At 33.3% G+C, this 22,799-nt stretch overlaps 1 protein-coding gene across 4 annotated transcripts in view; it reads right to left on the bottom strand.

The window, feature by feature from the left end:
* HEATR5B (HEAT repeat containing 5B) overlaps positions 1-22,799 on the bottom strand; it is a 136,307-nt gene that overhangs the window by 39,502 nt on the left and 74,006 nt on the right. For all 4 annotated transcript variants that reach the window (XM_074209704.1, XM_074209702.1, XM_074209701.1 and 1 more), the window contains 6 exons: positions 22,351-22,590; positions 19,306-19,557; positions 13,137-13,318; positions 11,792-11,860; positions 10,220-10,399; positions 430-667 (listed from right to left, as the gene is read on the bottom strand). In XM_074209704.1, the coding sequence (XP_074065805.1) occupies positions 430-667; positions 10,220-10,399; positions 11,792-11,860; positions 13,137-13,318; positions 19,306-19,557; positions 22,351-22,590 (1,161 nt within the window). The remainder of the gene's footprint in view (positions 1-429; positions 668-10,219; positions 10,400-11,791; positions 11,861-13,136; positions 13,319-19,305; positions 19,558-22,350; positions 22,591-22,799) is intronic.

Raw genomic sequence — 22,799 nt, forward strand, 5'->3', positions numbered from 1 at the left:
AATGATTAATTACCCAGAAACTATACACCTTGAATTTTTAGACATTGTAGAGTTTTCTAGGCAAAGATACGGGAGTGGTTTGTCATTTGCTTCTCCAGTTCATTTTACAGATGAAAAAACTAAAGCAAATAACGTTAAATGACATGGCCAGCTGAGAGGTGTCTGAGGCTAGATCTGAATTCACAAAGAAATATTTCTGACTCCAGACCTGTCACTCTATCCACTGTACCACCTAGATGCCCTGTAGCAATATAGTATACTCTTAAAAAATTTAATGCTTTAAAAGGGCAAATATATCTGAAAGTATCTAAATGTTAAATATATAAAATACTACACAACTATAAGATATTATCACTACCTGTCTCTAATTGTATGTTTAATCTTTATGCTAAACCACACCAAAACCAAAGCTACATCTATCATACTTACCATCTGGTGGAAGCTGACTTGAAAATTCAGCTGGTAAGGTCAAAAGTGCATAATCTTTTAATGCTGCCAACCAGAGACGGCTAAGTATTGGCAATTCAGGCTGTACAAGCGTAATTAAACTGTCCGGTGGCAGTTCATCTATGGTCCCATAATCATCATCTTCATCATCAGTGGTTTTTATGGCTCTTTTTGGTTTAGTCTCTGCTTCCTTTTTAATATTCATGGCAACAACATAAACCTGATCAAGGTTAGAACATACAAAAAAAGAAAAAGGAAATATTTTTAGCCAACAATTATATATTTCATTTATCATAATTAATGATTATAAATATTATAAAGCAATGAGTTTTGTGAATTCCTGGTAATCACAAAACTCTAAACTATTCACATTACAGTAGTTTATTGCCATGGTCTAAGACAGTCTAACCTCCCTGTCTGACCTGCTTTACCACTGCTTTCCCCACCCAACACACTACACTCCCTTGTTTTTCTTTTTGCTATGTCATAAAACCTCCACTTAATTCCTTTGTTTGTAATGGACTAAAGTTTTGTAATTACAGCCTCCTGTTTTCTTTATAATTTTAGACATTTATTTGTGAAAGCCTAATATTGTCATGGCAAGAACTGAAAATCATGTACTATTCATGGAGTTTACCCAGATCAGTTTTTTTCTCTCTTTAAGCGATAATTATCTTAGTTTGTTAAATATAAAGGTAGGGCTAGCAGCACTTGAGAAAAGCATAAAAAAACTTCCTATGGGAGATGACAATGCACTTTGACAATTGTCAAGTATAAAGGCTTAAAGAATATTTTATTATGAAGATTAACAAAAAATATGAATGGTAAACTTAAAAAATATCACTAAATTAGAAACTCAATTTCAATTCAATTAAACTTATAAACATTTATTACTTTCTGATAATATTCAACACATCCTATTAGATACAGGGAATTTAAGAATGATTTATAAATCTTACTTTCAAAGAACTCACAATCTAATAAGAGGCAAACAAAATGAATACAAATAATTTTGAAAAAAAAAGAGTACCTATAAAGACCAAGTTGAACAAGGGCTGTGAGGAAATATAAGAGGGAAAATCTTCAGTTGAAAAGGAGTCTTTTTTTTGTAACTACCAGGGATTAATATCCAGGTAATAGCATACCTTTAATCGCTTTAATAGAAGTGATATTTATATAGTACAAAATAAGGGTGCATATTATTAATCTTCATTATATGTTGCTTTGATCATATTACAGAAACAAATGAATCAAAGACATTATGAAAGTCAGCAAAACAGCTGCTAGTGGAGAAATAATCTTGTGATCAGGAACTTTATAACTGTCACTTATTTAGGGGAAGTTGCTGAATGTGGTTGGAAAATTGAGAAAACTTTCTGTGATGATGAACTACATTTTTGTTTTATCATTCTACTTTTTTATCAACTGTGCCACTTCAGATCCTTAAGAGATTTACATTTGACAGTCAAAGAAAATGTGGTACATTTTGGGCCCAAAATTAAATTCCATAAAAAATATTGGCAATATACTTTTATGTATTTCAAAATATCAACAAAATAAGTCTTAGAAAAAAAAGAAAATTATATTTTCTTACAAGACCTACTACCTAAATTATTAATTCTTGTCTTAATTAAAAGGAGATACTGAATTGATCATTAAGAATAAATAACAAATATAAATATTATTTCTGTAACTGTTATTATTGCCTAAGTTAAAACAAAATAGTAGGAAGCTGTTCTTTTTAAAAGACACCTTGATCTGGATCCTAGAATTCAATAAAAAAAAATCCTCATACCATGAGATATTTTGAGCATCATGTAAACTTTTCAACGTCTTCATTAGTGAAAAAACTTACATTCGTCATGTCTATCAATATTTTTTACATATTTTAGGTTAGCAATTATTTAAGACAGCTAAAGGAACAAAGAAATTCTCATAGTTGCTTGAAGGTTTTATAGTGAAATGATGCTGTTGTTGAAATACAAAACTAAGACAATGCACTAGAAGAGGAATAAAAATAGTACTAAGAGGGCAGCTAGGTGGTGCAATAGATAGAGCACTAGTCCTGGAGTCAGGAAGACCTGAGTTCAAATTCGGCCTCAGACACTTAATACTTATTTAGCTTTATGACTTTTGGCAAATCACTAAACCTTAACCACTTACAAAAACCAAACCCCCCCCCAAATGGTATTAGAAAAGGTATTTGGGAACAAGGCATCAGAAGTTAGAAATGCCTGGTAGAGAGACTGGGAAAGAGAAATAATGTAAACAACTGAGAAACACTAACTTTGGAATGGGAAGAAAAAAGAATCAGTAATTAAAAATTAAATAGCAGGACTTCAAAAATTCACTCAGATGTCAATGAGCATTCTAAAATATGACTAGATGAGAAAACATTAGTTTAAAGTTTTTTTCCTATAATTTATATTTGTGTGTATGCCTTTCCTAAGTATTCCATAATAATAAAGAATTAATTCATATAAATCTGGAGACATTTCATTTGGTTTACTATAAGAGGAGAATATCCAAAAAAGCTGGCAATAAATCAGTGTTTGTAACTAAAAAGGAAACATTATATTTTCAAAAGAATCCTTGACAAAATCTCATTGACAAAAACTGTTTTTGTTTGTTTGTTTGTTTTTAGTTTTTGCAAGGCAATGGGGTTAAGTGACTTGCCCAAGGCCACACAGCTAGGTGATTATTATGTGTCTGAGGCCAGATTTGAACTCAGGTACTCCTGACTCCAAGGCTGGTGCTCTATCTACTCTGCGTCACCTAGCTGCCCCTGTTTTTTTTTTTATCAAACAAAATTGGTTTATGATTTACTGGTTTTTTCCCCATAATCTCCAACTCTTTGTTACCTCATTTTGTTGTTGTGTTTTTTTTTTGCAAAGATACTGGAGTGGTTTGACATTTCCTTCTTCAGTTCATTTTACAGATTATAAAACGGAGGCAAAAAGTGTTAAGTGACTTGTCCAGAGTCACACAGCTAACAGTCTAAAGCCAGATTGGAATTCAGGAAGATGAGTCTTCCTGACTCCAGGTCTGGCACTTAATCCACTATGCAACCTAGTTGCTCCTTATATAATGCTAATGAATACAAAAATAAAAATTTTAAATAAAATCTCAAGAAAAAATTAGAGTAATATATCAAAATTTATTTGACTAAATTTATGCCAGGGATAAAAGGAATCAATACTACAAAAACGATAAAATCATGGTTGGTTGGTTCTTGTCCTTCATTACTGAAGAAGACTAAAATGGCATTATTATGTTTGAGACAAATTTCAGTGTGTCTGACTGTGACTGATCAGCCCAATACAAGCTTAGAATGCTCTATCACAAGTCAGGCAAAAATAGTTCATGTGAACACCTGGGGTGGGTACTCTACATCTACATATGTCTGTTTACTTTAAGCTACTTCAATTCTGCCTTTCTCATAGAGTGCAATTCCAAAGTTCTTAAGAGAAACTTTCAGGGTGACCCAATATCATTTCTACTGACTCCCTTGTGAGTGCTTGCCCTGTGTGAGTCCTCCATAGAATAATCCTTTTGGCAAACAGACTTCTGGCATTCTAATGTGACCAGCCCATCATAGTTGCATTTTCTATGGCAATGCTGTAATGGTAGGCAATTTAGCTTGAGAAAGGAACTTAGAGCATGGTATCTTCTCCTGCCAAAACAATTTAAATGGAAGTAATTCAGTTTCCTGACATGGCTCTGTTAGACTTTACAGATTTCACAGGCATATAGCAATGAGGTCAGCACAAAGGCTCTGTAGACCTCCATTTAGGCAGTCAGTCTAATACCTCTTCTCTTCAAGCCTCCCTAATACTGAGATAGCTCTGGCAAAGCAAGCCTCATTGTCAATGTGTACCTCCTTAGAAAGGACACTGACAAGGTAAGTGAACTTGTCCACAGTACTCAAAACTTCTCCATTTGTTATTAATCAATGGTTTCACATTTGGAGGGTGTGGTGCTAGCTGATGGAGCACCTGTGTTTTCTTGGAGTTCACTGATAGACCAAAATTAGCATAAATAGCACAGAACTGATCCATACTTTGTTGAATCTCAGCTTCAGAGGCTGCAGTGAGTGCACAATCATCTGCAAACAGATCATGCATCAACACTCCCTCTACTTTGATCCTGGCTTGTTGCCTTTGCAAATTGAAGAATTTCCCATCAGTGTGGTAGTAGCTTGAGGTACGGGAGCAAGGACATATCCTTGTTTTATTTCATTGGTGCCTAGGAAATCTTGAGAGCATTGTCCACTATTCAGAACCCTGGCATACAACCAATGTACAATATTGATGAACTTCTCCAGGCAAACAAATTTTGACATAATTTTCCATAAACCATCACAACTGATAGTATCAAAGGCCTTGGTCAGATCTATAAATGTATTCAGACCTCTGTTCTGTTCCTGGCATTTTTCATGGAGTTTTTGGGCAGCAAACACCATATCAACTGTTCCTCTACCCTTTCTGAAGCCACTCTGGCTCTCAGGGAGGTAACCATCTTCCATATGAAAGATCAGCCTGTTGAGAGACTCTAGCAGGAAACTTACCAGCAATGACTAAAAGAGAAACACTCCTGATAGTCACAGGACAATCTATTCCTTTTACCTTTATAGAGCTAAACAATGGAGGCATCCTTGAATTCTTGGGAGATAAACTCTTCATCCCATATAATCTGAATTCAATCAGTTTTTGGACGAGCACCGGACCCCATCTTATAGATCTCAGCGATCAGAGAATCTGCACCACGTGCCTTGTCACTTGAAAGAAGCCTAATGGCATTCAAAATCTCTTCTTCAGTTGTAACTTTAGCTAGGAACTGACTGATTTCAACTTGAGGTAAATGGTCAGTGAGTTCTACATTGATAGATGATGATCTGATAAAAACACTATGGAAGGGTTCAGCCCATCTCTCTAGGATCATGACCTTATCATTAATAAATGTGTGAGTGTTCTAACCCAGATGAGCAGATGAGCTTTCAGATCTCTGACAGCTATCCACTCTTTTTCTGCTCTGCTGTTGCCAACTTTATGTTGGCTCAATTTTCTTTTCAGGTTAGCAATAAACTGTTCCCACTAAGAAAAACACTCTAATTTCTTGACAATAATTCTTCTAGTAGTAATTTTGCCTTAGGGTTGGCTGCTTTGATTGAATAGAGAGGGTTAGTCTGTGACCAGTCCAGCACTCTGCACCACTCATTGCCTATGTCAACTCTCACATTTTGTCTATAAGACACATAGTCTATTAGATATCAGTGTTTGCTATGGTATCCAGGAATTGTTTTTATTGATTGATTTTTTTATTCACATTCACATATATATTTTTAAGTTACAAAATTTCCCTCCATCCTCACTTCCCATCCCCTTCCCCTCAGTAATGAACATTCAGGTTAATAATTTACATATACATTTCTGTTAAGCATGTTTATAGATCAGTCATTTTTGGTATGAGGAATTAGGATTAACGGAAAGAGATATATAAGAGATAATTTTTTATAAAGTGTTCATCAGATTCTGAAGGGTTTTTTTTTTAATTTTGTTTTGTTTTGGTTTTGGTTTTCTTCCTCTGGATAGGTATAACATTGTCCATAGATGGTCTAATATGATTGTCCTAGCTCTCTGAACTGGTGAGAGGAGCTGCTTCCATCAAAGCTGATCATTTTACAATGCTGTCATTAATCTGTACATTGTTCTCTTGGTTATATATTTACAATATTAATATCTTTTTAGACTCCACATTTGCCTTACTTTGTCAACCTCTCTGAAGGTTTTCTTAAGAAAGATTTTATTTATTTTAAGTTTTACAATTTTTCCCCTAATCTTGCTTCCCTCCCCCCACCACCTATAGAAGGCAATCTGTTAGTCTTTACATTGTTTCCATAGTATACATTGATCTAAGTTGAATGTGATGAGAGAGAATTCATATACTTAAGGAAGAAGATATCCAGGAAGTTTTATTACATTTAGGTAAATGGAAGACAATGATTGAGAAGATCATGAAATATGCAAGTCTTCAGTAGCAGATGACCACTGCTGGTGCTGTTTCCAACTCCAATCCTCTCAAGGACTCCCTGTCATGTCTGGTAATATAAGCCCACTCTAGTATTAAAGTTATCATATATATTATAATCATCACATATTATATAGAAACAGATTCATCTAGCTCTAGTTAGATCAATTTATCAAGCTATCTATCTTTATAAGTAGATATCTTGATAAATATATACACGGGTAGACATGTTTCTTTCTCTTTCCTCTCTCTCTCTTTCTCACATGCAGAGATAAATAGCTATATATCCATCTAGGCCTATACTTTGTAAGGCATTTAAATGAGTTTTATATTTTATCAAAGAACACCCTAGCAGGGGGGCTGCAAAATTTTCCCCAAAATGTTTCCCGTGAATTGCTAGCAGCCCTACTCCACTGAAAGGAAACAAGAGGAGATGCCAGTACTGGAGGGAAGGATGTGCAAGACGAAGGAGGTAGTGGCAGCTGGAGAACTGGGCACACAGTTGGAGGGAGCCAGTTGAACTTAGCTATTTGTAAGCCTCAAGCAAAAGAAACCTCACAAACTTCTAGAGAATGACGTCAGATTGTCAAAATGTGAGATCACCCATCATTCTTCCCTCCTAGCAACAAGAATATGGAAAGTGAAATTCCCATTGCAGAGTATAGAATTCATATAACCTGTCAAAGAAATTTTCTATATCTGTTGAACTACTTAAGTAATTTTGAACATTTTACATCAATTTTATTTTCTTAGCTGAGAACCAGTCTTGAATATTTGGCAAAAATCCAACTTGATCATAATGAAAGAATGATGTTTTGGATAAATTGGTGTAAAAAAAATCCTTTTAAGTTTTTTTTTTTTTTTTGCAAGACAAATGGGGTTAAGTGGCTTGCCCAAGGCCACACAGCTAGGTAATTATTAAGTGTCTGAGACCGGATTTGAACCCAGGCACTCCTGACTCCAAGGCCGGTGCTTTATCCACTACGCCACCTAGCCACCCTCTTTAAATTCTTTTGCCAAGATTATATTTAGAATTTTTAAATCAATATTCATTAATGATATTGGTATATGGTTATATTTCTTTGTTTTAGCGTTCTCTTCCCTTAAGTAGTAGGATTATATTTAGCTCACAAAGGGTTAGTGTTAGGGTTAGGGTTTAGTATAGTGCTTTATTTCTCAATTATTGGAAAAATTTTTATAGAATAGAAATTTCTTTTCTTTAAATATTTGATAAAAATTCTCCTATTAATCCATTTAAACCCAGAGGTTTTTACTTTGCTAGCTCCTTTACAGACAGTTCTATTTCCTTTTCTGAGATCTAAATAATTTAGATCTTGATTTGGTTGCTTTTTATTTTTAAGGTAATTCATTTCTTTTGTGCTCTCAGTTTCAGTCATAGCCATGCATACTAGGTCCTGATATAATTCTTTTTATTTCTTATGAATTTGAGGTGATTTTACATTTATTTTTTTAAATTTGATTTTCTGCCCTCTTCTCTTTATTCAGATTGGCTAAAGATTTACTGTCAATCTTTTCAGTGAACATTTTAAATTGATGTTACAAAATTAAAAAAAAAATAAACAAACTCTCATAAATCCTCAACATTTCTATGTATGACTAGCAAAATGCAGCAGAAGGAGCAAAAAAAAGAGAAATCCCATTCAAAGTAACTTCAGACAATATAAAATATCTGGGAGTCTACCTGTCAGACTCAGAAACTTTTCGAAAACAATTATGGGGTGGCTAGGTGGCGTAGTGGATAAAGCACCGGCCCTGGAGTCAGGAGTACCTGGGTTCAAATCCGGTCTCAGACACTTAATAATTACCTAGCTGTGTGGCCTTGGGCAAGCCACTTAACCCCATTTGCCTTGCAAAAATCCTTAAAAAAAAAAAAAAAGAAAACAATTATAAAACACTTCTCACAAAAATAAAATCAGACTTAAATAACTGGGCAAATATCAGGTGCTCATGGATAGGCTGAGCTAATATAATAAAAAATTAAACTACTTGCTTAGTGCCCTACTAACCAAAATTCAAAAAATTTACTTTAATGAGTTAGAAAAAACTGTAAGTAAATTCAAATGGAGAAATAAAAAGTCAAGAATCTCCAGAGATTTAGTGGAAAAAAAAAAGTACAAAAAAAGGTGGCTTAACCCCACCAGATCTAAAATTATACTATAAAGCATTAGTCATCAAAACTGTCTGGTATTGGCTAAGAAATAGAGTGGTGGAACAATGAAATAGACTAGGTTCAATAGCAGGAAATGATTATAGTAATCTGTTGTTGGATAAACCCAAAGAATCCAGCTATTGGGATAAAAATTCTCTCTGATAAAAACTGTTGTGAAAACTGGAAGTTAGTATGGAAGAAACTTAGATTAGACCAACACCTCACACCTTATACCAAGATAAGATCAAAATGGATATAGGATCTACACATAAAAAACAATATTATAAGCAAACTAGAAGATCAAGGAATAGTTTACCTGTCAGATCTATGGAAAGGGAAGTAGTTTATGACCAAGGAAGAGATAGAGAAAATCATCATAAACAAACTAGATAATTTTGATTACATTAAATTAAAAAGCTTTTGCACAGACAAAACCATTGTAACCAAGATCAAAAGAAATGTAGTAAATTGGGAAACAATTTTTACGACTAGTGTTTCTGACAAAGGACTCCTCTTTAAAATATATAGAGAACTAAGTCAAATTTTTAAAAATATCATTCCCCAGCTGACCAATGGTCAAAGGATATGCAAAAGGCAATTTACAGATGAAGAGATCAAAGCAATCCATAGTCATATGAAAAATTGCTCTAAATCACTAATTATTAGAGAAATGCAAATTAAAACATCTCTAAGGTACCACCTCACACCTCTCAGACTGGCCAATATGACCAGAAAGGATAATAATTAATGTAGGAAGGGATGTGGGAAATCTGAGACACTAATACACTGTTGGTGGAACTGTGAACTCATCTAACATTTCTTGAGAGCAATATGGAATTATGCCCAAAAGGCAACAAAAAATGTGCATAGCCTTTGATCCAGCAGTACCACTACTAGGTCTATATTCTGAAGAGATGATGAAAAAGGGTAAAAACATCACTTGCACAAAAATGTTCATAGAGGCTCTCTTTGTGGTGGCAAAGAAATGGAAATTGAGGGAATGCCCATCAATTGGGGAATAGTTTAACAAACTGTGATAGAACACTATTGTTCTATTAGAAACCAAGAGGTATGCGAATTCAGGGAAGCCTGGAAGGATGTGCATGAACTGATGTTGAGTGAGATGAGCAGAACAAGAAGAACACTGTACACCCTAACAACAACATGGGAGTGATGATCAACCTTAATGGACTTCCTCATACCAACAGGGCATCAATCAGGCACAATTTTGGGATATCTGCTATGGAGAATGCCATCTATATCCTGAGGAAGAATTGTGGAGTTTGAACAAAGACCAAAGACTTTCTATGTACCTTAAATTTAATTTTTTAAAATTGTCTTATTATGTAATTCTGCTATATCTCATACTATATGTTTCTTCTTTAAGGATATTTCTCTCTCATCACATTCAGCTTAGATCAGTGCATACAATGGGAATGATGTAAAGACTAACAAACTGCTTTCTGTGGGGGGTGGGGGGTGGGGGGAGGGAAGCAAGATTGGGGCAAAAATTGTAAAACAAAATAAATAAAACCTTTCTAAATTTTAAAAAAATAAAAAAAAGTAAATTGTTACCTCAGCCCAAGCTTTGAGCACTGCCAGTTTTTCCATGGTTGTGGCACTTTCTCTATAAAGTTGACTGGAAGATCCTTTTCCAGCCTGTACTTTGTCAAGTGAAGAAACAAGTAAATTGTGTACTCGACGAAGGTCATTGAGATCACTAACAACTCCACTTCCAATCCATGTGCTACATACCTGGATAAATAAATTTTAAAGAAAGTTGTTTTTCATGCAAAAAAATGAAATCCTTTCTTTAAAACAAGTAGCCAAGGAGTATTTTTTGTTCATTCATTTTTCTATCATATATTCAACAACCTCTCCTGGGATATTCATGGCATAGATACTAGAGTGGTCTGCCATTTCCTTCTCCAGTTTATTTTGCTTATGAAGAAATTGGGACAAACAAGGTTAACTGACTTACCCAAGATCACATAGTTACTAAGTATTGGAGGCCAGATTTGAACTCAGGAAGACTGAGTCTCCCTGACTCCATGCCAGGCACTATCTCTAGGTACCACCTAGCTACCCAACAAGGAATATACAGCATGAATATAAGGAAGAGAACGAATGAGGTACTTGTTGAGAGAAGACTATATTAATAGAATGTTTCATTAGATCTTTACCGTAGGTAAGTCTATATAAAGCATAATGGCTTTACTACATCTTTTATAATATCAATTAATGTATTTACCTAACATTACCATAACTTTAAGAAAAACATTTTGATAATGTAATTCATTTAAATAATCAGTATCATTAATTGAGATGCATATGTCAATAAATCAGGGTTTATATTTTCTTATCAGAAAGGAAAGATTATCTTCTCTTTATCCAGAGTGCCAAAAAAGCCCCAAACAGTCATTTTTAGAATTATGTAAAACCTTATTTATAGATTACTATGAAGAAAACAAATTCTTTGATTCTGGAAAACTTGACAAGAGAAAGAATATTCAATTCATTCATAAGAAAAAATTATAATATTTACAATTTTTGGAATATTTGGTCTTATAAATAAGAAACATAAGAAATTTCTCATATGAGAAAATTCACTTTAATATCAGAGCAAAATATTTTCAAATAGTGAAATATTTTTTAGATGAGAAAAAAAGTATTTTAGCAAGTCAGTTAACTTCTGTTTGCTCCGGTTTCTTCATTTGTAATTAGAAAATAATAGCACCCATCTCACAGAATTTTTGTGAAGATTAAGTGCCTTACTCATAGCAAGCACAATGTAAATGTTAGCTGCTATTATTATCATTAACATCATCATTATTACCGTAGTTTTGTTATCCTCTGAAAATGGTCAAAAATCTATTGAATAGTACTATTTATTATAAATGTTTAACTATTATGGGTTCTTGTGGACCATTCTTACAGAATTCTTAAACTTGTCATTCATTTTTTCCTCACTTATGATTTTTACATTTAATTGCTTGTGTCTTGTTTGATACAAAGACTCAAAATCACTAAATTTTTCCATTTTTAGAAGTATTTATTACTTAATTTTTCTTTTCTTATTTTTTGAAAGGAAAGTGAATTCCTAAAGATTTCAGCATTAACTATAAAAAGTAATATTTTTCTTCCTACCTGGCAAGCTTTTGCAATTATGTCTGATGGAGTATCTTGTGAAAAAGCTGGTCTGAGAGCAGCTCCCACCTAGATAAGGGGGAAACAAGTATTTTATTTATGAAAGGCAAATAATAAAAGTGAAAACAATATTTATGTCCTTGAAAACAAAGAAACATTAATTTTTCTGTTCTTCCACCCAGTGCTTTTCTTTTTACTTGCTAAAAAAAAAAATCAGGATCTAATACATATTACTATTAGATTATTAGTCACTACATTTTTAATATCTAATGTCTATTTTTAGACAAGCTCAAAGTAATAATCCAGCAGCATTGTTATTTATTAAGTACTTTCCATGTTATTCACCTGTTAGAATGAAAACAAGGCCTCCTTGCCAGGAGTTTTCAATTCAGTGGGAAAGGGGATAAGACTATATTTTAAGTATATACCAAGTAAATATAAAGAGAATAAAAAATCAAGAAATTATAATACAAATTTAATTGGAGATGGAGGGCATTAGAATGGAAAAGCCTAAGGTATATAGTATACTTGAGCTGTATCCTAGGAATTCCATCAGATACAAGCATATGAATAGAATGCTAATTTTTCTAATGAAACCATAATAACAATAGCATTCAGAAAAATATGTTATTCCTTAATTATATATAAGTTGAAGCAACAACTTAAACACTTACAAAAAATACTTCTATGAATATTGACCACTTTAATGATTATAAAAAAGAAAATACTTTATTAATTGTGAAAAACTTCATTATTCTTTTTGCAAAGATTGTTTTTTATTTCTTATTCTACCTCAATAAATGGTTTTAATTTAACAGAATAAAATATAATACCTAATTTGGAGAACATATATATATATATATTTTCATTGTTAATTACAAAAGGAAGATTTTTTGAAAGATACAAGATTTCATTAAATATTTTCTAATATTTTAACTTTCAACTGGTTATTAATATTCAATTTAAATATTATTTCTGACATGCAAGAGAAAATTAATTTTTTTTGCCTTAAAAAGCCCTCTTTGGGTTTTAAACTCTAAAAAAAAAGCAAATCCACAAAATTACTTCAAACAAAATATGTTAAGTAATATGGCTTAGTCCCCAGATACAAGACAAGACATTTGGGATGGGATTTGAGATCTCATAAAAATTTATTAAATTAGCTTTTAGGCATCAAGTTTCTTTGGATACTGGATGATATGGTGACATGGCAAATAAGTACATTCCATATGAGTGAACAGACTGAATTCTCAAACAAAAAAAATTCCTTTAAGGATTCAGAGATCTCAAAATTGTTATTCAAATATTATATATTGAGAGATAAGTTTACTAAATGTCATCTCACATTAGCTTGGTACTGCTCCAGAATCACATGACCTGGAAATTCTGGCTCAGGCACAGTCGCAAATTTCTTGATAATGTCCTCAAGTGCTTGGAGCCCAGCCATCCGGAGCTGGTTGCTATGATCAGTAGCAGCCATGAATGCCATGCGTATCAGGTCAGAGAGATGGAGCACTAAAAGATCATCTAAAAATAAATCAGAAGCTGGAGTGGAAACTTTCCAAAGATATTCTATATATTAACATGGAAACTTCTTACTTGAAATAAAAATCTAATGGGAAAAAACTAATAACATATATTTCATAGCATTTACTTAAAATAAACAGATATCACTTTAAAGAATGTTCATTTCATGGACGAACATTTACAAAAATATCAATTGCCCAGGTTAAATGAAGAGTAGAATAAATACCTAAACAAGCCTATCTCAGAAAAAGAAATTCAACAAGCCATCACTGAACTCCCTAAGAAAAAATCTCCAGGGTCTGATGGATTTACAAGTGAATTCTACCAAATATTTAAGGAACAATTGGTTCCAATTCTATATAAACTCTTTGGAAAAATAGGGGAAGACAGAACTCTGCCTAACTCTTTCTATGAAACCTATATGGTGCTGATACCTAAAGCTGGAAGAGTTAAAAACAGAGAAAGAAAATTATAGATCTATCTCCCTGATGAATATAGATGAAAAAATCTTAAATAAAATCTTAGTAAAGCAATTACATCAAGTTATCACTAAGATATTACATTTTGACCAAGTAGGATTCATCCCAGGAATGCAGGGTTGGTTCAATATTAGGAAAACTGTTAGTATACTCAATCATATCAACAACAAACCTATCAGAAATTATATGATTATATCAATACATGCTGAAAAAGCTTTTGACAAAATACAGCATCCATTCCTACTAAAAGCACCAGAGAGTGTAGGAATAAATAGACTATTCCTTAGAATAATAAGCAGTATCTATCTGAAACCATCAATAAGCATTATATTCAATGGGGAGAGGCTAGAAGTATTGCCAGTAAGATCAGGGGTGAAACAAGGATGCCCATTATCACCACTACTATTCAATATTGTATTAGAAATGTTAGCTTCAGCAATTAGAGAAGAAAAAGAAATTGAAGGAATTAGAATTGGGAAGGAAGAGACACAACTCTCAATCTTTGCAGATGACATGATGGTCTACCTAGAGAATCCCAAGAAATCATCCAAAAAACTACTGGAAACAATTAGCAATTTTAGCAAACTTGCAGGATATAAAATAAACCGTCATAAATCCTCAACTTTTCTATATATGTCTAGCAAGATACAGCAGGAAGAGCAAGAAAGAGAAATCCGATTCAAAGTAACCTCAGACAATATAAAATATCTGGAAGTCTGTTTGCCAAAACAGACTCAGAAACGTTTTGAAAACAATTATAAAACACTTCTCACACAAATTAAATCAGATTTAAATAACTGGGAAAATAGCAACTGCTCATGGATAGGTAGAGCTTATAATAAAAATGACAATTCTACCAAAACTAAACTATCTGTTTAGTGCCCTACCAATCAAAATTCCAAAAAATTACTTTAATGAGTTAGAAAAAGTTGTAAGTAAATTTATATGGAGAAATAAAAAGTCAAGAATTTCCAGGGATTTAATGAAAAAAGGTGCAAAAGAAGGGGGTTTAACCCTCCCTGATCTAAAATTATATTATAAAGCATGTCATCAAAACTGTTTGGTATTGGCTAAGAAACAGAGTGGTGGACCAGTGGAATAGACTAGGTGAAATAGCAGGAAATGATTATAGCAATCTGCTTTTTGATAAACCCAAAGAGTCCAGCTATTGGGATAAAAACTCTCTCTTTGATAAAAACTGCTGGGAAAATTGGAAGTTAGTATGGAAGAAACTTAGATTAGACCAACACTTAACACCCTTTACCAAGATAAGAGACAAATGGATACAGGATTTAGACATAAAAAACAATACTATAAGCAAACTAGAAGATCAAGGAATAGTTTACCTGTCAGATCTATGAAAAGGGAAGCAGTTTATGAACAAGGAACAGATGGAGAACATCACTAAAAAAACAAACTAGATGATTTTGATTACATTAAATTAAAAAGCTTTTTCACAGAAAAAACCACTGTAACCAAGATCAAAAGAAATGTAGTAAACTGGGAAACAATCTTTACAACTAATGTTTCTGACAAAGGACTCATTTCTAAAATATACAGAGAACTGAGTCAAATTTTCTTTAAAAAAAAAAGCCAATCCCCAATTGAAAAATGGTCAAAGGATATGCAAAGGCAATTTACAGATGAGGAGATCAAAGCAATCCATAGTCATATGAAAAATTGTTCTAAATCACTAATTATTAGAGAAACGCAAATTAAAGCTTCTCTTAGGTACCACTTCACACTTCTCAGACTGGCCAATATAAGCAGAAAAGATATTGATCATTGTTAGAAGGGTTGTGGGAAATCTGGGACACTATTACACTGTTGGTGGAGCTGTGATCTCATCCAACCTTTCTGGAGAGAAATTTGGAACTATGCCCAATGGGCAACAAAAATGTGCATACCCTTTGATCCAGCAATACCACTACTGGGTCTATACCCTGAAGAGATGATGAAAAAGGGTAAAAACATCACTTGTACAAAAATATTCATAGCAGCCCTGTTTGTGGTGGCCTAGAATTGCAAATCAAGTAAATGTCCTTCAATTGGGGAATGGCTTAGCAAACTATGGTATATGTATGCTATGGAACACTATTGTTCTATTACAAAACAGGAGGGATAGGAATTCAGGGAAGCCTGGAGGGATTTGCATGAACTGATGATGAGTGAGATGAGCAGAACCAGAAGAACACTGTACACCCTAATAGTAACATGGGGGCGATGATGAACCTTGATGGCCTCACTCATTCTATCAGTGCAACAATCAGGGACAATTTTGGGCTGTCTACAATGGAGAATATCATCTGTATCCAGAGAAAAAACTGTGGAGTTTGAACAAAGAGCAAGGACTATTACCTTTAATTTAGAAAAAAACTGACATCTTATTGTCTGATCTTGCAATCTCTTATACTTTACGTTTCTCCATTAAGGATAGGGTTTCTCTCTCATCACATTCAATTTGGATAGTATTTGTATTCTATAGAAACAATGTAAAGACTGGCAGATTGCCTTCTGTGGAAGGTTGGAGGGAGGGAAATAAGATTAGGGGGAAAATTATAAAACTCAAAATAAATAAAATCTTTAAATTAAAAAAAAGAATGTTCATTTCAGTGTTTTCAGATCTTTTGGCAAATTTTCTTATACTGGGACTACAAAAATTCCAACTGGATCTGTATTAATAAATGATGTAAAAAAAACCTGATAGCCTTAAACAACCAATTCCTGAAAAAATTATTTTAAATAGGAAAATTTACATGGGATGAGAAATTAAGAGAATGAAAACGAAGATTTTTAAAATTTGGAAGAGATATCGTCTCTCTATTCCCTTACTTAAATAGACCCAGCATATTATATTCTCCCTTAATTTCTTCAACTGAAACAGATCTCTCCAGTGTTACCAATATTCTCTTAATATTGTGAAACCTATGTGGTTTTTTTTCTGTCTTCAATCTATGGATCTCTTGTCCTAAGCAATTTATGTAACTGAACATTGTTGCTTATATAAATTTTATGCAATTAATAGTGCTGTTTACCCTCGCCCTTTCCCATATACCTTCCTTGTTATTTTGTGGAGTAGAATACCTCCTTTTGTTCTTCCTAGCCTCATATGACTTCATCAGCAAAGTTTACATTCAATAGTAAGGTATAATAGAGAGAACACTGGATTTAGAGACAGACTTGGGTATTTATCTAGATTCTGCTATTTACTACCAAAGTAATTTTTGGACAAGTCATTTAAGCCCTGTGAGCCTCAATATTCTCATCTATAAAATTAGGAGGGTTTAGGATTGGAATTCTAAGTTATTTCCAGCTCTAAAACTGTTAATACCACAGAACTAGGTACTTTGACCATTTGGTCTAAACTACAGTCTAAATAAGTTACTTAAATTAAATGCACTGTGAAGGAACCATGAGCCTGTTCACCATAGTATCCACAATAGCAACAAATACAATTCATAACATAGAAGCAGTTCAATAAATGCTAATGCATGAATGAAGAAATCTTTCTAGAAGTTGAAAGCCACAAAGCAAGTAAATCTAGGGAAAGCAATATAAAAGAAGCATTATATGTTATCACAAAAATGCTCACTGCTAGGCAATCTTCCCCAATGATAGGGAAATAAGCTTAGTTGTAAAGAACTTCACACTCTGAGAGCCTTATATTCTCAAATATTGTCCTATAACCTGAACAAAAACTAGACCAGCCTGAGTAGTTTACACCACCATTTCACCACCTGACAGCTGGGTAGTCCTGACCAAGTCAACTTCTCAGCTTCATTTTCCTTATCTGTAAATTATGAATAATAATAAGTGTACTCTCCTACCTTAGAGGGATGAGATGTAGATCAAATATTAGTGATATAAACTGCTTTCTAATCTGTATTATGCTATACAAATGTTAAGCTATTATTATTCCTGAATGATTAACTCTAAAAAAATTTAATAATATCATAATATCAGCATCCCAAATTATTCTTGGATATGTTCAAGTGTGCTTACATGAAACAGACTAAGCATAACTAGATTAATGTACCCGAGTCTCACATTTTGATAGTAAGAAAAAAGCCAGAAAATAATGTGTTGTTATGCTAAAATGTCCAGCTATCAATGACCAGTAGAATGCTCTTTTTAAAAAAAATTTTATTGTTATTTAGTTAAGACAATGGGGTTAAATGACTTGCCTGAGGTCATACAGCTAGGCAATTATTAAGTGTCTGAGGCCAGATTTGAACTCAGGTAGTCCTGACTCCAGAGCCGGTGCTCTATCCACTGCGCCACCTAGTTGCCCCTAGAATGCTTTTTTATAAACTCCCCTAGAAAATCAAATCAATGGAATATATTCCTTGCTATAACCCCAGGAACTTTATTTTCTAAGTCTTTAAAGTACCAGAACCTGGCTCTGCCAATAGCATTAAAAATACCAAACAGACTAATGGTAAATGAAAGCTAAATTGAGGCACTTATAAAAATTACCTGAGCTGAATGATGGGTTCTGATAACACAGACTGTCAGTCAAAGGTCATGTCTGAACATGCCTTGTAATAGCTGATCGAAGAAAACACTAATCAAAATCTTATCAGGAAGAAGTAGATAGATCTGTTACTTATAAGTTTTTACCTATCTACTTATACATCACAGTAATATACTACTTTATGAACTTTTATGGTTTTAGTTTTCTTGCACATTCTATATTGCATCATGAGTTTTGACTTTATGGCTCAGTCTGTAAATGATCCTTTTACCCTGAAATAAAAGTCATTCCATAACAAATTTTTTCATTATACTAAGGATTATTTCAGATAAAATTAGATGATATTAAGAATCTAAACCTTGGGGCGGCTAGGTGGCGTAGTGGATAGAGCACCGGCCCTGGAGTCAGGAGTACCTGGGGTCAAATCCGGTCTCAGACACTTAATAATTACCTAGCTGTGTGGCCTCGGGCAAGCCACTTAACCCTATTTGCCTTGCAAAAACCAAAAAAAAAAAAAAAAGAAAGAAAGACTCTAAACCTTAGTTGTTATACTCAATCTTATAACAAAATAGTAAAAAAAAAAAAAAAATTCTTACTTTTAACTATGTGAGCCCTAATATTCATGTTATTTATGAAGTATAGTGGAAAATACACTAGAATTATACTCAGAAGATCTGGTTTTTTTATCCAACCTCTGTCACTTTTTGGGGAAGAAACACTTAGCATTTTTGAGTCTTAGTTTACTTATATATCATATAGCAATAATAACTATAGTATTTATTTTCCAAGGTTGTAGTATGAAATAAGATATATAGAACAATTTTGTAAACTGTAAGATGCAATATAAATATACACTACTAAACAAGAGTATGGTAAAGGTGGATATTGTATGACTACAAAATGCAATTTAGGTGGCAAGGAAATGCACAGCATCGTTGAATTGAATAATTCTAAACTATTTCAATTATCAGTTGAAACAATAAAATATTCTGATAAAAAAATAACATTTACAAATGAAAAAATTCTATATTTACTTGCAGGATTTTTCAGTTTGGCTGAACGTGCCATAGCAAGATCAAAGTGAGCCTGGTCTGCATTCTCACACAACATGATGACTCGACACAAGCAGTCAGCAGCAAATACTCGAGTAGCCCAGCGAGGAGCTACAGAAGGCTTTGATTTATCTTCTTCTCCTAGCGTGGTGAACATAGTATCATCATCCATCTCATCCTTCTTCTCAGATTCTTCATCTTTTCCACCACTTAAAGGAGTTGTAGTACTCATATCTATAAGGCATAGAAGCACAGAGGTCTAAAGCAACACTATGCAATCACACTTATTAAGCATCTATGTTCAAAGCATTATATTAGGCACAAAGGATACAAAGATAAAAATAAGATTCCCTGTCCTTAGGAATCTTTCATTCTATAAGAATATGACATATTCACAGATAAATGAAGATAAAGTGATTTAAGGAAAGAGGAAACATGAATCGATGAGTTCAGGAGAAGCTTTAAGAAAGAGGTGAGACTACTGCTTACAGTTCAAGGAAGACAAAGTTTCTGAAAGGCAGAGTTAAGGAATGACTACATTTTAGTCATGGGTAAAAGACTGTACAAATACCAAAAGGTTAAGGGATAATCTGAACAACAGCTTGTTTGGAATATAAGGTGCATTAAGGGCCAAAAAAAAAAAAAAGGCTAGGAAAATAAGGTAAAATCAAACTGTAGAAAGATTTGAATTTTTTTATTCTACCCTACAAGTAACAATATATGACTGAAGGTTTTTTAATCAGGGTAGCAACCTATATCTTAGAAATATTATTCAATCAGCTAAATGGAAGATAATATTGTTCAGATGATGATATGAGGAACAAAGAAGCCATTTAGAAACCATTGAATCTGGAGGAGCTTCATGGTCATATGAATGTAGAAAAAAGAAATTAAGGCAGGAGTTACTGTGAAGGCAAAATTAAGAAGAATTGACAACTAACTGGATGTAGAGTGTAACAGGGTAATACTGCAAGGTTACAAAGATAACAGAATTTCAGATTTCAAAAAGTCCTGGCAGTCATCTAATACCATTGGTACCTTTGAAGACCTCTTGTGAGGGGAAAGATAATAACTTAAAAAAAAAAAGTAACATTTGGGTGAAAAGCCAGTTTAGGTAGAAAGAAGGCAAGTTATTTTTTGAATGAGCATATTTTTACAGAACTAATAGAACATTCAAGTGAAGATCTCCTATAGGCAATTGGTGATGTGGAACTGGAATTCAGGCATGATATTAAAGCCAACTATAGAGATTTAGGAGATATCTGTATAGGTATGAACATGGAACTCAATGGAACTAATGAGCTCACCAAAGAAGGAAGGGGAGGTGTGTGTGTGTGTGTGTGTGTGTGTGTGTGTGTGTGTGTGTGTGTAGAGGGTGGAAGAATGGGAGAGGGAGAAAGTCAAAGAGGGAGAGAATATCAATATTTCTACTTTAAAAAATTGTTTGGAAAAATAACACTGGTATTTTCTAATACAATAAAAATTGATGCAAACTAAATTCTCTCTGAAAAACTATGTCAAAAAATGTTCCAAAAGGAGAGGAAAACAGAGCTGTTGTTTCCCTTCTTTTGTCTGTTTTGTTTAAAAAATAATGAAGAAAATTAACTACAGATTATTCAGTAACTATTTTAAGGACTTACTATGTGCCAAATACTTTGTTAAGTGCTTAGGTACAAAGAAAGGTACAGATAAGTTCTCCACTTGAGATGCCTACATTCAAATGGGGGGAAAAAGATATATATATAAAGACATTCATAGCAAGTGGAAGATAACCTTCATAACTGAGAGAAATTGAGCTGAGCTTGAAGAGAACCAGAGATTCTAAGAGGCAGAGCATAAATAATATTCTGAGCATGGATGACAGTCAAAGCAAAGTCCCAGAGACAGGAGACTGAGTGTCATGTGGTAGGATATATGCGTTGTGGTAGGCCATTATTCATTGTAGGGAGTGGAGAGGAGAGGAATGTGAAAGGTAGGGAGGAGTAAGGTTGTAAAGTGCTTTAAATGTTAAACAGAAGACTTAATATTTGAAAATGGAAATAACAGAGCTTGCTGGAGTTTATTATGTAAGAAAGTGATATTGTCAGTTATCACAAAAAATGAAAAATCAATTTACTAGCAAAGAAAACAGAATTAAGAGAAAAATACACAGAATGATCGCAGAAACATAAAGAAAAATTCTAAAAGGCATCAGAATTCAGATCATTGTAAAAGTCAATAAGATTTTCCTCCTCTCACGAGAGTTACAGAATACATTATCAGATACAGTTAATGTGTTAAATTTGTTTTTTTAAATGCATTAATTTGTTATAAGAGAGCTTTCTATGGGAAGAGGATATTAACGTGATAGTTATGTGAAAAACACCAAAGAATAATTAATAAAACATTTTTTAGAAAGTGTTCTATGATGCCAAGCAGAACCAGAAGAACATTGTACACCCTAACAGCAGCATGGGGGTGATGATCCACCTTAATGAACTTGCTCATTTCATCAGTGCAAGAATCAGGAACAATTTTAGGGTATCTGCAATGGAGAATACCATCTGTATACAAAGAAAGAATTGTTTAAACAATGTTTAAAGAGTTTAAACAAAAATAAAAGACTTACCTTTAATTTAAAAAAGGTATCTTATTATATAATTTTGCTATCTCTTATATATTATTTTTTCCTTAAGAATATGATTTCTCAACACATTCAATTTTGATCAATGCATAGCATGGAAACAATGTAAAGACTATCAGACTGCCTTCTGTGGTGAGTGGGAGGAGGGAAGTGAGATTGGAGGAAAAATTATAAAATTCAAAAGAACAATTAAAAAAAAGTATTCTATTCAAAATTAGTTTTCTGAAAAATCAGTACATTCATACATATAAACAGAGATTTCCATGTTCAGAGACAATTAAGTTATAACTTCACAATTATAAACGTTGTTTTACATCATCAACAAACTGAGAGAATTATTGTGCATATATAATAAAGTAATTCTAAAGACTAGTTCTTGTAAAATACACTCTTTTAATACATACCACTGGAAGCTGCCAGAACATCCTTACAAAGCATTAGCCAATGTGAAAGTTTGTCTACAGCCAGGGATGAAAGCATATGTCCTAATGTATCATGGATATCAGAACATAATTTTCTGTCAGTTTCCCGGTCCAGCATTCCAAAAAGAAGCCCTTCTAAGCCAGTTTCTGTTATATTGACACCCTGATGCCGACAATGGATGTCACGGCGAGAACTAACCCCAGGTGCAAAAGGATTCATATCTGTAAAATAATTTTCATGAAAGAACATGTTTAGTATCTGAGGATCAATTCTTTAGGGAACAATTATGATAACACTTATTTATAATAAGAGAACCAACCATAGGCCATCCAATAAATTTCAGCCTATTTAAATAAGTACCCTCTCTAGCTACTATCTTTTCAAAGTAAATTACAATTTAAGAACTGTATCTTTATGAATTATATGTTGT

The sequence above is a fragment of the Macrotis lagotis genome, chromosome 1 (genome assembly GCF_037893015.1).
Source record: "Macrotis lagotis isolate mMagLag1 chromosome 1, bilby.v1.9.chrom.fasta, whole genome shotgun sequence".
Classification (NCBI taxonomy): Eukaryota; Metazoa; Chordata; class Mammalia; order Peramelemorphia; family Peramelidae; genus Macrotis; species Macrotis lagotis.